At 41.0% G+C, this 14,953-nt stretch overlaps 1 protein-coding gene and 1 long non-coding RNA gene across 7 annotated transcripts in view; one reads left to right on the top strand and one right to left on the bottom strand.

The window, feature by feature from the left end:
* The window catches only part of DOK6 (docking protein 6), a 281,383-nt gene that overhangs the window by 142,147 nt on the left and 124,283 nt on the right, over positions 1–14,953 (top strand). For all 4 annotated transcript variants that reach the window (XR_004316276.1, XR_004316278.1, XM_032470717.1 and 1 more), the window contains exon 4: positions 10,236–10,355. Coding sequence is in view for 2 of the 4 variants with exons in the window: in XM_032470717.1 (XP_032326608.1) it covers positions 10,236–10,355 (120 nt within the window). In the remaining 2 variants the exon portion in view is untranslated. The remainder of the gene's footprint in view (positions 1–10,235; positions 10,356–14,953) is intronic.
* On the bottom strand, positions 1,837–13,359 carry LOC116660678. 3 transcript variants are annotated; one of them, XR_004316283.1, is made up of 5 exons: positions 13,055–13,359; positions 7,911–8,057; positions 6,575–6,608; positions 5,277–5,440; positions 1,837–5,160 (listed from the first exon to the last, which is right to left on the bottom strand). It is a non-coding gene; the product is annotated as an uncharacterized LOC116660678 (long non-coding RNA). The 3 variants fall into 3 exon arrangements; XR_004316284.1 differs by lacking the exon at positions 13,055–13,359 and adding an exon at positions 8,761–8,884; XR_004316285.1 differs by lacking the exon at positions 6,575–6,608.

Genomic DNA, 14,953 nt, shown 5'->3' with positions numbered 1-14,953 from the left:
TATCATATTTTCTTGCTCTCTGTTAAGGAAGTTATTTTAAGCAAGGGTATTTCTTTTCAATCAGAATGTGACTGCAGGACCTACATGGAACCAGAATGGAAAAGAGTCTGCATTTGGGGGTTTGGTGTTTCCTCTCGGTCGTCGTCTTCCGCTGTGTCTTGTCCAGTTGCCCTTTCCTGCTCCTTCACCGGATCGTGATCTCCTGTCCACTTCCTGGTCTTAAAATCCAAGAACTCAGACTTGCACCTCAGATCCAAGTGATAGTTCTGCCTCTCCCTCTCCCAGCCTTGGGGAAGATGTGGCATAATCTTTCTGTGATCTCCTTCTCCCCAAATTCTGGCTTCACTGTTGTGTCGAGTCCTGAGAAAAAGGATAGAGGACGAGGCACTGACACCTCTTTGGTCCCCCGCCTGGGTGCCGTCCTCTTGCGGACGTGCATGGCCTCTGAGCTGCCCATTGTCTTCAGGGAAGAGTTGTGAGCTCTCTGGGGAGACCTGTGGGGGACCTCTTAACCACGCAGACCCAGGCTTGAGTACCGAGGTGCTGCCTCCTCCTGACTGCAGCCTGGCGGCCACCAGCATGGTCTATGCAGAACTGTCTATTGCTAGGGTCTCCTACCCAGCAGTCAGCCCCCTTGGACTGAGGTCAGCAGGGTCCATTTGGGACACACTGAGTTTTATTTTTGCCATCTAATGTTTGGGAATGCTGGCCTGACATCAGGGCCACCTTTCATTCCTGTGCAGGTGGAAATCCAGTTTTCTCAACACCGTTTATGAGATTTTCCTTTTTTCTTTGCATATTTTTGATGCCTTTGTAGAAAATTAATAGACCGAATATGTAATAGGCAAGAAATAACAAACACTGGCCAGGATGTGGAGAAAAGGGAACCCTTGTACCCTGCTGGTGGGAATGTAAATTGGTGTAGAGACTATGGAATACAGTATGGCAGTTCCTCAAGAAATTAAAAATAAAATTAACTATCATATGATCCAGCATTCTCACTTCTGGTTATATATATAAAGAAAAAGAAATATTTATCTCAAAGAGATATCTTTACTTTCATGTTCATTACAGCATTTTTTACAGTAGCCAAGATACAGAAAAACCTAAGTGTCCATCGAGAGATGAATGGATAAAGAAAATGTGGCATACATACAATGGAATACTTTCAGTCTTTAAAAAGAAGGAAATACCTTGAGGGAATTATGGTAAATGAGATAAGCCAGGCAGAGAAAGACAGATTCTGCATGGTATCACTTATATGTGGATTTTTTTTTTTAAGTTGGACTCATAGAAACAAAGAGTAGGATGGTGGTTATCAGGGGCTGGGGGGTGGGAGAAAGGAGGAGAGGCTGGTAAAAGGGTACAAACTTCCAGTCGTAAGATGAATAAGGTGTGAGGATCTAATGTACAACACAGTGACTGTAGTTAATAATGCTGTATTGCATAGTCCACAGTTGCTAATGGAGTAGAACTTCAGTGCTCTCACCAAAACAAACAGAAACAACTAAAAGATGTAAGGTGGTGGGTGTGTTAATTAACTTGATTGTTGGAGTCCTTTTCACAATGTGTGTGTGTATCTCAAATCATCACACTGTACACTTTATATATATTATAACTTTACTTGTGAGATATATCTCAGTAAAGCTGAAAAAAACAATCAAATGAAGCAGTCATGCTCCTCTCCTTGAAAAGCTGTTTGCCCTTGGCTCCCAGCATATTAATAGACCCTTTTTGGTTTCTTCTTACTTGAATGTCTGTTACACTAAGCCCCCTTTCTGCCTCCCAGATCTCTAATTGTGGGAGAGTCCCAGGTCTTGGCCTTTAGATGTCTTGTTTTTTTTTTTTCTATCAACTCAAACTGGTTGGTGGTCTTACGTGGACATACGACTTCAAACCACAGCTGTATGCTGTTGACCCCACGTTTATAAGTCCAGTCTAAACCTCTGTTCTAAACACCAACCTGATCTATCCACTTGCCTACTAATCTTTCCATTTCTGTATCTACTAAGCATCTAAAACTTACTTCTAAAACTGAGCTCTTATTTTCTTCCAAATCTGCTTCTCCCAGTCTTCATCATTTCACTAGAAGATAATTCCATGTTCCCAGTTACACAGGCAAAACACTCTGTGTTCATCTTTAATCTCTCTCTTTCCCTCATGCTCCAGATACTGCAGATATTGCAAACTCGCAAATAGCAGAGTTCTCACGAGTATGTTCTAAATGTGACAGTTCTCATGCCCACTCTGCTGCGCTGGTTCAAGTCACCATTATTCTTTGCCCGGCACCCACTGCCACTGCTTTTCTCCTTTTTACTTCTTTCTTCGAAACAGTTTGATTTTCTCACTTTGGTGAATGCCTTGTAATAAGTTTTCATTTGAGTCTATTTTTCCTTAAACACCTTGTAATGTATTTGTCATTTCAGGGTTTATTTTTGTCTTTTTCTTTCACTTCTTTTCAAGATTCATTCCGCTCTTCATTTGTCCTGTTTTTTGGTTGGTGTTCACTTCCATTCTTAGTTTTTGAGTTTCTAATTCAAACTGGGTTTTTTTATACCAACGAATGCTTGTTTGAATGCATTCAGTGGTTTCTGGACTGTACATGTACAGTTGTCTTCTGCTTCATGCTGTCATTTTTAGGGAATGAGGTGGGGTGAGAGACGATTTTCCTAAATTGATTTGAATTTGTGTGAATTTTCATGTTTTGAATTTCTGCCATAGTTCTCTGTAGACTTCTATTTCCTGTGTTGATTCTGATGACAGTGGGTGTTTTAAGAGACCTAGTTTAATCTACCCTTTGCAGTCAGTTTAACAAGGTCCAGGCAGTGTATGTAGCAAGGGTTTTGTTTGCTTTGGTGATGGGGCGGGGAGTGTGAGATCTCTGAAACGTGGCATCCTTTTGTGTTACAGGATGCTGGACTTTCTCGTTTTTCTTCTTTTCCCCTCCCCTACCCCATTGCTGAAGGGGACTTCTTCCTCCTTTTTTGTCTTTTTTTTCTCTCTCAGAAGCTGTGCAGCGGAAGACTATTGATGAAATTCACTCTTGCCGCTCCAAGAGTGTGTCTCTTTAAGTCACATCAGCCTGTACATGATCCCTTACATCACGCATCCTTTCACAGCCCTTCCCTGTAGATCAGGTACCCGTCTACCCAGACCTTTCTTGGTATCTGAAGACTCAGCCTGGGTCTCATCCTGGTCATGGCTCCAGCTGTCCTCCGTCCTCTCTGCCAGCATCCCTCCCCCAGCCTGCCTGCCGTTTCACTTGGTTAGCTCCGGGGGTTCCTGCGTTCTCCGCGTGAGACTCCTGACCCCAGTGTTGATAACCTGGAGCTCCTTCCTGATCACTTAGCTTCTTAAGCTTGAAGTATATATATATGTATATATGTATGTGTGTGTGTGTGTGTGTGTGTGTGTGTATGGAACATTGTGTGATTAAATATATATATATATACACCTAATTTTTTCATGGATCACATCCCATTAATTGCTGTGCTCCCTGGAGGTTCTTCTAGTAGAGAGGAATAGACTAATTGGCCTTGGTGTTTGTTTTGGTGTTCAGTTGAGGGCATAACGAAGTACCACACATAGCAGCTTAAACCAACCCAAATGTATACGCTTCCAGGCTCCTTGGGGTTGTTGGCAGAATTCAGCACCATGCTCTGAGCAATTGTCAGATGTTTCTGTAATAAACGTGGCTCCGTCCAGGGAAGCAGCCTTTAGAGCTTTGTGTGGCTTCAGGCTCAGGCTTAGACATCTGACCACGGCCCTGGAAACATTTCCACATTCCAGCACAGAGCTCTCCTCTTTCGTGTTTTCCTTTCTATTCCCAAGCACCTCGTGATTGTGGCATGGAGAGGAACTGCTTTTAGGCCTTATGGGAACACGACTAAGATGAAAGTTCTTGATGGTGTCTTTTCCCCCCAAAATTCCCTGCTTCACAAGTGTTCCTATGAGAAGCTTGATTGTGGACAGCAAGTGTTCTGCTGGTGTCTGTTAAGAATCCCCTCCTGGTGCCGGCTTCCCAGCACATGCGTGCACCCTCGGGGGCTGGGCTTCGGCGTTGGTGCAGAGGATCCTTCTCTGTCTTTTTTTTTTTTTTTTTTTTTTTTTTTGGTAATGTTTTCACATCATTTTCCCATCATCGTCGGGCTCTCTGTAAGTGTTGATTTGTGCTCTTTCTTATTTTCTCTGAATCGCTTTAAGCTCTTGTGCCACCTGCTAACCTCCGCGATAAAGCATTTTGCTGCAAGTTCTTGTCAGGTTAAAGAGCAGCACACTCGCTGGTTCTGCCGCTTTTTGCCGTTTGTCACTTGTTACTTCGGGAGGCAGGCGGGAGCAGCTTTCCCTTTGGCCTCATCTGAAAGCATAGCCTTATTCCTCCAATTCACAAAGGAGAGAATGGGAGGGTAAGGCATGCTACATTGAATCTGAAAACTTAATCTGCTATTAAAGTAAGGAAAGTAAGTTATGATTACGTGCATAGAAGATGGAATAAACTTAGGTGACTCATAAGGTAGCTCCCTGGCCCTCAGTTGACCTTTCCTAAGAGTCTGTTGCCGTCTCTATAGAAAATAAAAGTTTGATCACGTGTTTATCATATATAGAATCGAAGGAATTTATACAGGACTTCAGTTTTGGCCTGAGTGCCACTAGTGAGGTTAAAAGAAAAAGACAGCTTAATAAAACAAGAAACGCTTTTGAATGGAGGTGTTTTAGGATTACTGAAGTTTGACAGAGAATCATATTTGAAATTTCTCCCTTCCCCTTTCTAGTCAAGGATACATTTTCTGTAGATACTCAAGCTTTGAGTAGCAGAAGTTACAACTGCCACTTAACATGGGGATGAATAGAAATTTCAAAACAGCCAGCCAGTGACTCCTCCCCAGATGATCTGCATTTGGTTCTAGAATGTGTATTAATCTCTGGGAACCAACTGCAAATCACCTGTACCTCCCCGTTCCACGTTTATGTATTAGTTTCCATGTCCAGGCGCTGCTGCATTAGGCTCTAGGCTGACTAACTCTCTGTCTCCTTCACTCCAGTATCTTATACACGTTGTTGGGAAGGGCAGACAGACGGCTCAGTGCTTCGGGGGTTATGATGGAGGGGTACACAGTGTGATGGAGATGCAGGGGGACGATGTCAAGTCCAAACCTGGGTCTGAAGGAACCAAACAAAGAAAGTCGTGTTTGAAACAAGTTTTAAGGGATTATTAGGTATGTGGGAATGTGGAAGGGGGCAAATGAGGGCCCTTCAGGGACAGGAAATAAGTGTACCTCTTACTTAGAAAGGAAAACTCGAAGTTCCTGCGCCTTGAAACTGATGCATCCTGCCCATCTGACTGCAGCAGACACGGCTCTTCCCTGTGAACTCAGGAGAGAACCTGTCTTCCCATCTTTGCTGAAGCAAGTGGTTAGGTTTTAACTGGTTTCTTATCTTCCTACAACAAAAAAAGTAAAAGGAAAGAAAAGTCTATAACATACCAACAAGGCCAGTTAAGTAATAGGTCGGTGCCAGTTTTCAGCAGCGAAAAGCATCATCAAAATGATACATATGTTACCAGCCCTGTACGTTTCAAATGATAATAGGAGAGATGCTTCTAGTCTTTAAGCAACAGTCTACATGGGGAGACGTTTTTCTTCACTTTCCAGCAAAGCATGTGTTTAAGAAAACGTTAATGAATATAAAAACATTCATCACCAAATTATAGCCAATCTGCACAGAAGATAAGAATTAGATATGCATAAGAATTACTGGTTTGCTGAAGACAAAAACAGGACTGTTTCACTTACATTTTCCTAAGATTATTAATAAAAACTAAATCTAGTGAGGGCTAAATATTAATGATTTACTGTTCCCACACAAAACTGGTCTTGCTTGCATCTGACAATAAATTGCCATGAAATTGGTTCAGTGCCATTTTTAATTCTGCTATATGATTTTGGCTGATAGCCTATTTTCTGGATATGTGATGAAAATTTTTTCACTGTTTTCAAACATGGTCCTTTTTGGATCATTTAATTTTCGTGTCATTATCTTAAGGCCTAAACTGAGTGAAAGTATAAAACTTCCATTTAATCATTTATTCAAGAGGCATTTGGGAGAATCTGCTGTGTAAAGCCCTCTTCTTATTCAGAGGAATACAGCCATCCTCAGCCCAGAGTCCTGCAGCAAGAGGGCAGGAGAAACGCAGAGGCACCACCCGTCTCTGCCTGTGTCTCTGCTGTGACTGTTTCTGAGCCTCGTCTTCCCTACGATCATCTCTGTCTCATCAGTCACTCATTTAGGTTAGTCTCTCTTCTCCACTGGTCTTGTTATTCCCAAACATCTGTCAGTTTTCTCTTTCAGAAGTTACCAAATTTCTTCATTTAACTAATCCTGAACATAATGAAGACATTATTTGGGTTTCTGTTCTAGAGAGAATTTATTTGCCTGAATTAAGAATCTGAGCATAGCTGCAGGCTATCCGAGAAACACCTAAATGAAAAACCGCGTCCATCATGAAGAGAAAAACAGAAGACGTTGCAGAACATTTTATGCCGTTATTTCTCCATAAAGAAATTTCATTACTTACACAATATGTGTAGACCAAGGTAGAAGTTTGAAAGCTGAAACGAAAGACAAAAGGCACTGAATCTATGAGGAAATAAATATTTTAAAATGCAGTGGGTTTAGATTATGGCGTTTATATTTACTCTCTTCAGTTCTGTAAAAACAGAGTATGGAAAGTGAAAGATGTAAGGTAACCCGGAGGAAAACACTGGTTAGATAATGATGGGACAGAGCCAGTCAACAAGCAGTAAAAGATGTTAAAGACTTCAGCACACGGAGTTTACCTAAGAAGAACAAATAAAAAGCAGAAGTGTAGCTATCATTATTTGAAAGGTGACTATCAGAAACAGATTGTAAAAAACAAAGCCTGTGTGATACTCAAACAACCTCAGCTTGTCTGCAGCCAGACTGTTACAGCAAGTATGCAGAATACAGAGGTTAATACTCTTGAGATGAAGGTTTGGGGCTGATAAAATTGAACTAAAGACCACAAAACCGGGAAGAGAATGACCAAGGTTCTGACTGGTTCTCAGATTTCACACCAGGAACCCAGGGCTGTCCCTCGCTGTTCACAGGACATGCCTGTCCATCTCAGCCCCTGGCCACCCTGCTCCTTGTTCCCCCAACACACTCACAGTGACACAGTCACTCTCACAAATACACTGACACGCACTCACACAGACACACACACTCTCACACAAATACCTCCCATACTCATACATACTCACGCACCAACACACTCATAGATGCAGTGTCACACACTCACACTGACACCCAGACACACTCACAACTGTTGCACACTCTCACATACTCACACACCTGCGCACACACACTGATACACACTCACACACACACACCCTCATCTTCCTGCTCGCCCTGCAGCCCCTGATCAGATTCCTTCCGTGCTGCCCGGCCTTGGTCGCAGCCCCAGCCCCCACAGTCCAGGCAGGCAGCCCTCCGGGTCCCAGGTCCCAGACTCGCCTGCCCACCCCAGCTGACCCGCAGACGGCTGGGGACGTGACCTGCGTTTCTCATATCACCTCCCTCACAGTGGCCTATAGTGAGTTCACAGATGACCTTTGTTAATGAAGTGACACACGATGCTGTGCACCAGAAATTGTCACAACGTCATAAACTGGCTACACTTCAATAAAAAAATTTTTAAAAAATGAACACTTGATGATTCTGATCTGAATTGTAGGGACGTCTCTCTCTCTTTCTCTTTCTCTTTCTGAAATAGTTTACAGTGCAGTCTTAAGTGTGATTTTATCTGCTCTATTTTTACCACTCTTGCTGTTTCTATTCTTATATACTACAGCATTGCAATTCTCAAGATGGACTGTGAAAGATACCTTTACCTGCTGGTGGAAACCCACAAGCACCTCTCATTACGCTGGTGGGACACCTCCCTGGCTCTGGTCCTTACAGGAATGCCAAGTTGAGTTCACTTGAAATAGTTGCTCCAGCTCCATGAAAGCCCTTTAGTGTATGGTCGTTTTCTTTGTCTCAATCAAAAAAGAGGTAACAGAAGAGTTAACAGAAGGACAAAAGAGGTAACAGAAGGCATGGTTGACAAATTTCTTTAACCTCTGGCCATGCAGTGACTTAGTACTTAGCAGGAACATTGGCACAAAGGTGCCTCGTCATATTGAACACTCTTAATTTTACTCCCAACAGCATGTTAGACATTCTGCTCTCCATCTGAGGGATGCTGGAAATGCTATCAGGAAGAGTCTTGCAGATGAGATGTTAATTGCATGTCATCTCACTGATGATTTAAAGTTGTGGAGTTCTGAGAAATATTCAAAACATTAAAGTGCAAACAGGAAAAAACTATGGTTGTATTATCTCCCTTAGCAGAAACGCCAAGGATTTCTAGAAAGACAGCATGGAAATTGGCTTAAGATTTTGATTTGTTGTTAGCAAAACTTTCAAAATGTTCATAAATTTTAGAAGTCAAAACTCATATATCTAATGAAAAGTTATTTTCCATATATGCCATTGTAGCTCCTGTAAATTTTTCTGTGAAGGCTGGCATTCGCTCACTAGAAGAAAAAATATTTTTTAAAGAAAGCTGTGAGTTTCAACGATGCCCTTTTATTATATTAGTGACCTCGGGATTGGAAAGGATCATTTTCTAGGTTCCTGAGGAAAGGCCCACCAGCCAGACCCAGCCTCTGACTGCATTGGGCAAGGAGCCAGGCTTACCTGAGAATCTGCTTTCTCCTGAGCTCAGGAAAGTGCTGTGTCTCACGCTACAGACGATGGTCCCTGAAGGGTGCAAACCATACCTCTCGTAAAGAAAACTCACCTCTGTGACTGGAACACGGGAACTCATGTTTTCATTAGAGTGGCACCTGTGGGCGACTGCACCCTCTTTCTCTTTGTTTTCTAAGAATATTTTATGGTCTTGATAAAACTAAAAATAAAGTGACAAATTTGGCTTGGCATCTCATTGATCAGATCAGACTCATTTTTGATGCTAAGGCGGTGTGACTGAGCACAGGAAGAAAGCACTGCCCAGACTGATGGTGTTGACTGTTGGGCAGAGCAGTTGGTACCCAGATCCCTGGAGTCAAGAAAACTTGTTACAGATAACTTATTACAGCGAGTTTAAAATGCCAAGGCAAAGGCTGGGATCTTGTCCATAGAGAGGAACCAGAGATTTAAAGGAAATCTGCGTTAAACTGTTCTAGTACAGATTGATGCTGCATGAAAAAGATAGAAAGTTCTCTAGGCAGATTTCAATGGGAAGTTTTTATCCAATTACCAGTGCAGCAATTTGTTTGAGTCCTTTGCTCCAAATTTTTAACCTCCTATTTTCTGGATCTCCGTATATAAAAATAGAAGACTTGGGTTCCAATTCTGTCTTGGCGCTGACCCATGATAAGTTCTGAGACACAGGTCTGACACCACCCATCTCCCCCACACGGGGCTTATGTTGGGATCAAGTTCAGCCATGTCTGTGAAAGCATTAAATACTACAAGATGCTGTGTAGGTATAAGGTAGTCTAATGTTTCAAGCAAAGAAAAAATGTGAATATAAGGAAGTTGGGAAGTAATGGGAGTAAAAAGAGTCATCAGTATCTTAGATAACTGGAGTTTTCTAAAGGGAAAAGTTATCTCTCATATCCTATCCCCAAAGTTTTTAAAGTAAGGACAGCCCACTTGGGACGTTTGCAAAAGAAAAGCTGTAACATTTTTGTGCTGATGTGTGATCCACTGCAGTGTAGGGTGGCTTGGGAATCTGACTTTGAGCCCGCACAGATCTGAGTCACATTCAGGAAGACATCCACTTGTTTAACCTGGCTTGACATGTTTCAACTATTCGTTTATATATTTTTATTTTATATTTAATTTATTTTTCTAAGTAATTTCCCTCTCCAAATCAAATCCATCTAAAATACACTAGATAACAAACAAATCATCTCTATTATTTGTAAATAAGATAAAATACATTGAAATAGGTTAAAATCACTTTAAAATACGTTATAATGTCAAGCTGTGGAAAACAGCTATGGAGGGTTTTTTATTTTTTAATTATTTTTTTCACTTCTTGATTATGGCTTTTTGGTTTTCTGAAGGTAGACTTGTAACGTTTACCACTTCCCTGGGACACTGGTTCCTCCTCCGTCACTCCTGTGCAGCCATGCCTGACCGTGATGACATGTGCTCTTTTTCAGAGCTGGAGGCCGAGGAGTGGTGCAAGCATCTCTGCATGGAGTGTCTGGGGACCCGGCTGAACGACATCAGCCTCGGGGAGCCTGACCTCCTGGCGGCAGGAGTGCAGCGGGAACAGAATGGTAAGTGTGTGCCCCCTCCCACCCTTCTAAAGTGCGCTCGGCGTTGTGGGACTTTGAAGCTGGAAAGGGCCTCAGAGATGCTTCAGACGAGTCCTAGAGGAAAGTACACCGACCAGCCTGAGCTCTTAATGGACTTCCTCAAGACTGCATGGCAACTAGAAAAAATTCTAAGGTACAACCCTGGTCTCCTGCCCCCTTGCTCTGTGACATTGCTGCTTATCTCAATGAATAACCAGGAAGTTAACTCATTATATATAAGGTTGTGAGTGGACAACATTCCTGCATTTTCTTCTCTGAGGGTTGTTGCGGATTTAGAATCTAAATTAAGATGTTTGGCTTGTCATGTTATTTTTCAGTAGGTTTTAGGGACTGTGGCTAATACTATGTCTGTGTCGGGCTGCCGTAATGAATACCATACACTGGAGAGCTTGGCCAACAGGAATTAACTTCTGGAGGCTGTGTTCCCGCTGTGTCCCCATGTGGCTGAGGGAGAGAAAGAACAGGCTCTTTTCTGTCTTTTCTTAGAAGGAAGGGCACTAATCTGTTACGAGGGCCCCACCCTTGTGACCTCATCAAAACTTTACTCCCAAAGACGGCATCTCTAACTCCTACGCCTTGGGGCTTAGGGCTTTAACCTGTGAATTTTAGGGGGCACATTTCAGTCCATAGATTATGACATGTGGGGAAGTACAGAGGCTGAAATCTCGGGGTGTGACGAAATTGAGGTTTATGTGACACATGGTTTACTCCCTGCACTGTTCTCTAATCTAACATTTCTGATGTCTCTTAAGAATTTATGCTTAATTTATTCTTGACTAACACCTCTCAATAATGAAATCAGAGTAATGTCATGAACTTTTTTTTTCCTCCCCATTTTTAAAAGTAATTATCATCACCACCAGAAGATCTGGTAGTATGGGAAGAGAAACTTTCCCATGGTGTTAATTTTTGATGGCTGGTGTTTTTTGAGAAGGTTGAGGTATATTGGTGAGGCTTGACACTAACTATTAAAAAGAAAGTTGTGCAGTTACCTGTGATTTACATTCTGGACCCACAGGTAAAAGTGCATCTGGATAGCGTTTAGTGATTATGATCTTGTTGTGACTAGTAAAGTCCTAACAGCCATCACTGTCTCATAGCCCATTAGAAAGCATTGTTGTTGTTTTTTTTTTTGCTAGACTGAAAAAAATAAATTTTCTCCACTAACTGGCCGTGAACATACACAGGCACAAAACATCGCCTATGCGGGTGGTTTCAGAAAGTCACAGAGGCGTGTCTGTAGCTCCTTTTCTAGCTTCCTTTTGCTGTTCCCGTCTCTCCCACACTCAATTGGATTTCATCTCTCCGATTTATTTTCTGAGAGCTGTGCTAAGTACAGAACATCCGTAATCGTGCTGCTTAAAATATGCTGCTCATTCTCAGTTTAAGAAAAGAAGGGGGAAAAAAAACTCTTACTGATAAACATTCGTCAAGTGCTCCATACAGAAAATATGAAGGAAGTGAATAAATGAGGCCTGTGGGTGGAAGCGTCCTCGCGTGTGGCTTGTCTGGTGTGAACTGTATACCCGTGCTTTAGAGGTCTGGGCTTGTGTGTGGTTTCCATCCAAGTGCATAGTGTATTCCTTTGGTTTATTGTAATTTTTATTTCTAATTTGGTAATAATGTCAAAGTAATTTGCCTACAATATAAAAGGAAAATTTTAATATAAAATTTTTAGGAGAGGATGAACAGGGAATTAAGTGCTAGTGCTACATAAAAAGCGCAAACGGATACAGCCTAATGATGAGTAGACCCTTCAGGCACAGTCTGAATCCAGGCCGCTCCCCTGAATGAGGACAGGTTCCTGAGTCTCTTCTAATTTCAGTTTCCTAGTGTGTGAAAATGAGCTAATGCCGACTTTTGGAGCTGTCACGATGGTTACATGAGGTAATACAAAGTGAAGACTCACTCTCCTGCTTTGCTCAACTTAAAAAAAAAGAGACAAACACCTAAGTCTGTTTGTTTAAGCACAAGTGAAAACAAAGAAATCAGTAAGAATTCCTGTATATACTTCAGAGAAGACCCGAACTTATAATGCCATCCAGTGCCATAAATGCTTTTCTTAGGTTTAGTTAATAATCCTAACAGCATACAAAGCAATTTTTTATGGGGTAGGGGGCATTCAGAATTGCTACTTCTCCTCTAGTGTTTTTTCTGACTCTTCAAACAGCTTGGTCTTATTTACTCTGAAACTAGCTAAGAATAAACGTTTGTGCAAATAATTTTTAAAGATGTAATGTGTATGCTAAGATAAAAGTGGTTATTCATTAAATTAAATTCTTCGCTGTAATCATCTTTATCTAGTGCCATTAGCCGCTTTCCTGTTGATTCAGAATCCCTCATGGTACACGGGAAAGTAAGTGAACGCCAGTACGTATGCGCACTCACACATAAAGTTATTCTTAGACTTCCAGTAACACTGCCACAAGGAAGTGCATATTAAGTAGATATTTAGAACTTTAAATTCTTACAGCTTCCAGAACCTTCACGTATTTCAGAAGTATTTAATATAGCCTGCATTGACCTTAGAAAATATTAATGTACGGTGTTACAATCATAGTTACAAAAGAGTCACAGTACGTAATAGCAATTCTGGAAGACAAATGTTACATATTAATCATTGATAGCAAAGTAAACATCGTAACGAAGAAGCAACTTACCTGTACAAAATTCCTGCTGTTGGTAGTAGACTCAAGGACATGTCTGCTTTGCTGTAGATTCAAGAGATAACTATCTGGCACAAAATGGAAAAGTAACCTCAGACTTGGCCATCTGGTCAGTGCAGAGTCAGATGTGAGGGTTTGTTTTTTTCCTGGACCTAGAGTTCCTGCTTATGAATGGGCTGGAATTGGCATGACTCTTACTTTTAGCCTAAGAATGTATGTATAACCTTTCTCCAGAACCAAAGCAGCATTCCAGTGTTGTTTCTAAATTATTTACTTGGGTTTCCATAGTAACCGTGCTCCCTGCATTCCACACAGACACCCTTGTGTGTCACTCACCCATGCATTATTCACCCATCAAACATTTTGAGGCTACACTGTGCAAGAACTAAGAGGGGTATCTGTAGAATTATACAAAATATGGCCATTAATTTTAAGAAGTGAGGGAGACGAAATTATAAACAAGATGTACCAAGCGTTGTTTTTTTTAAATGATGCTGTGTTCCTGGTGACACAAAACTCAGTAGCACAGACCTGGAAGTGTATCTCAATCATTCCTGCGTGGGTGGTTGGCTGAGGTTCAGCAGGTTCAGGCTGGGCGATGCTGAGATTGGCTCCAGGCTGCAGAGGATGTCTGTATCTCTTCTATGTATACCTCACTTGACAGGTTAATTTTAAAATGCATTTGGAAGGCACAGGACCAACACCAGTTAAACCATCTTGAACAGGAAGAACCAAGTTGGAATGGGCACTCTTTCTAATTTCTGCACTTATATAAGTGACAGCAGTTAAGACAGAGGATAGACATATAGGTCAATGGAACAGAACAGAAAGAAAATGATCCACATCTATGGGTCAGTAATTTTGACAGGGGCACCGAGGCCCTTTTTCATAAGCTTATTGGTCATTTCAATGAGAAAAGGACTATTCCTTTAGTAAATAGTCTTAGAGCGACTGGATTCCTATACAGGAAACAATGAAACTCAACCCCTACCTCACTCCATACTCAAGCATCAATTTAAGGTGGAAGCAACTTTAAGATAGGCCAAGATTCCTTATGTAAAACACTGAAAGGAAACTGTACAAAGAAATAATTTGAGCTTCACCAAAATTCAAACCCCTGTTCATCAAAAAAAAGCCATCAAAAATTTAAAAAGAAATACATAAAAATAAAAATGGAATGCCACATACTGGAAATGAATTAGTGATCTGCTGAAGCTGGATGCTACCAGCTCACAAGAACCTACTAGAACAGGCAGAAATAACCTACAGTGTTAGAAATCAGATCCACAGTTGCTTCAGGGGCCATGAGCAGCTGGAAAATGGCATAAGGGAACTTTCTGGATGACAGAAAGGTTGCGTTTTGATGTTCATTTGCCAAAACTGAAAGAACATTATAAGTAGTAAGATGTAAACATTTCATTATGCTTCAGTATACCAGTTAATGTAAAAAATAAAATGCTAAAATTGCTATGAGAAGGGTAAGATAATATTTAACCTTCTTTCAATAATAAAGGACCTATTAGAAAAATTAGACTATTTTCTACTTTCTGGACCATAAATACCATAAACAAAATTAATGAAAATCTGAGATGGACTATTTGTCATAAATATGGAAGGAAAAATTTCTAGTATATAGAATTCTTAAAATCAACAGAGAAACAGTAAACCTGGTTCAAAAATCTGGCAAAGGGCATTATGTAAAATTAATATATAAAATATATATTTTAATTGGAATATATATTGGTAAGGAATTTCTGGAAAGCAATTTGGCAATGTGTGATTCTTAAAAGAGTTTATGACATTTAATCTAATAATTCAGATTGTAGTACTCAATGTAAGTTAATAATCAAGAATATTAAAATGATCCAAAATGTTTATATAGAATAAAGTAAA

This window comes from Camelus ferus, chromosome 30 (genome assembly GCF_009834535.1).
Source record: "Camelus ferus isolate YT-003-E chromosome 30, BCGSAC_Cfer_1.0, whole genome shotgun sequence".
Taxonomy (NCBI): domain Eukaryota; kingdom Metazoa; phylum Chordata; class Mammalia; order Artiodactyla; family Camelidae; genus Camelus; species Camelus ferus.
The sequence above is the reverse complement of the archived record's forward strand: the minus strand, read 5'-3'. Positions and strand labels throughout refer to the sequence as shown.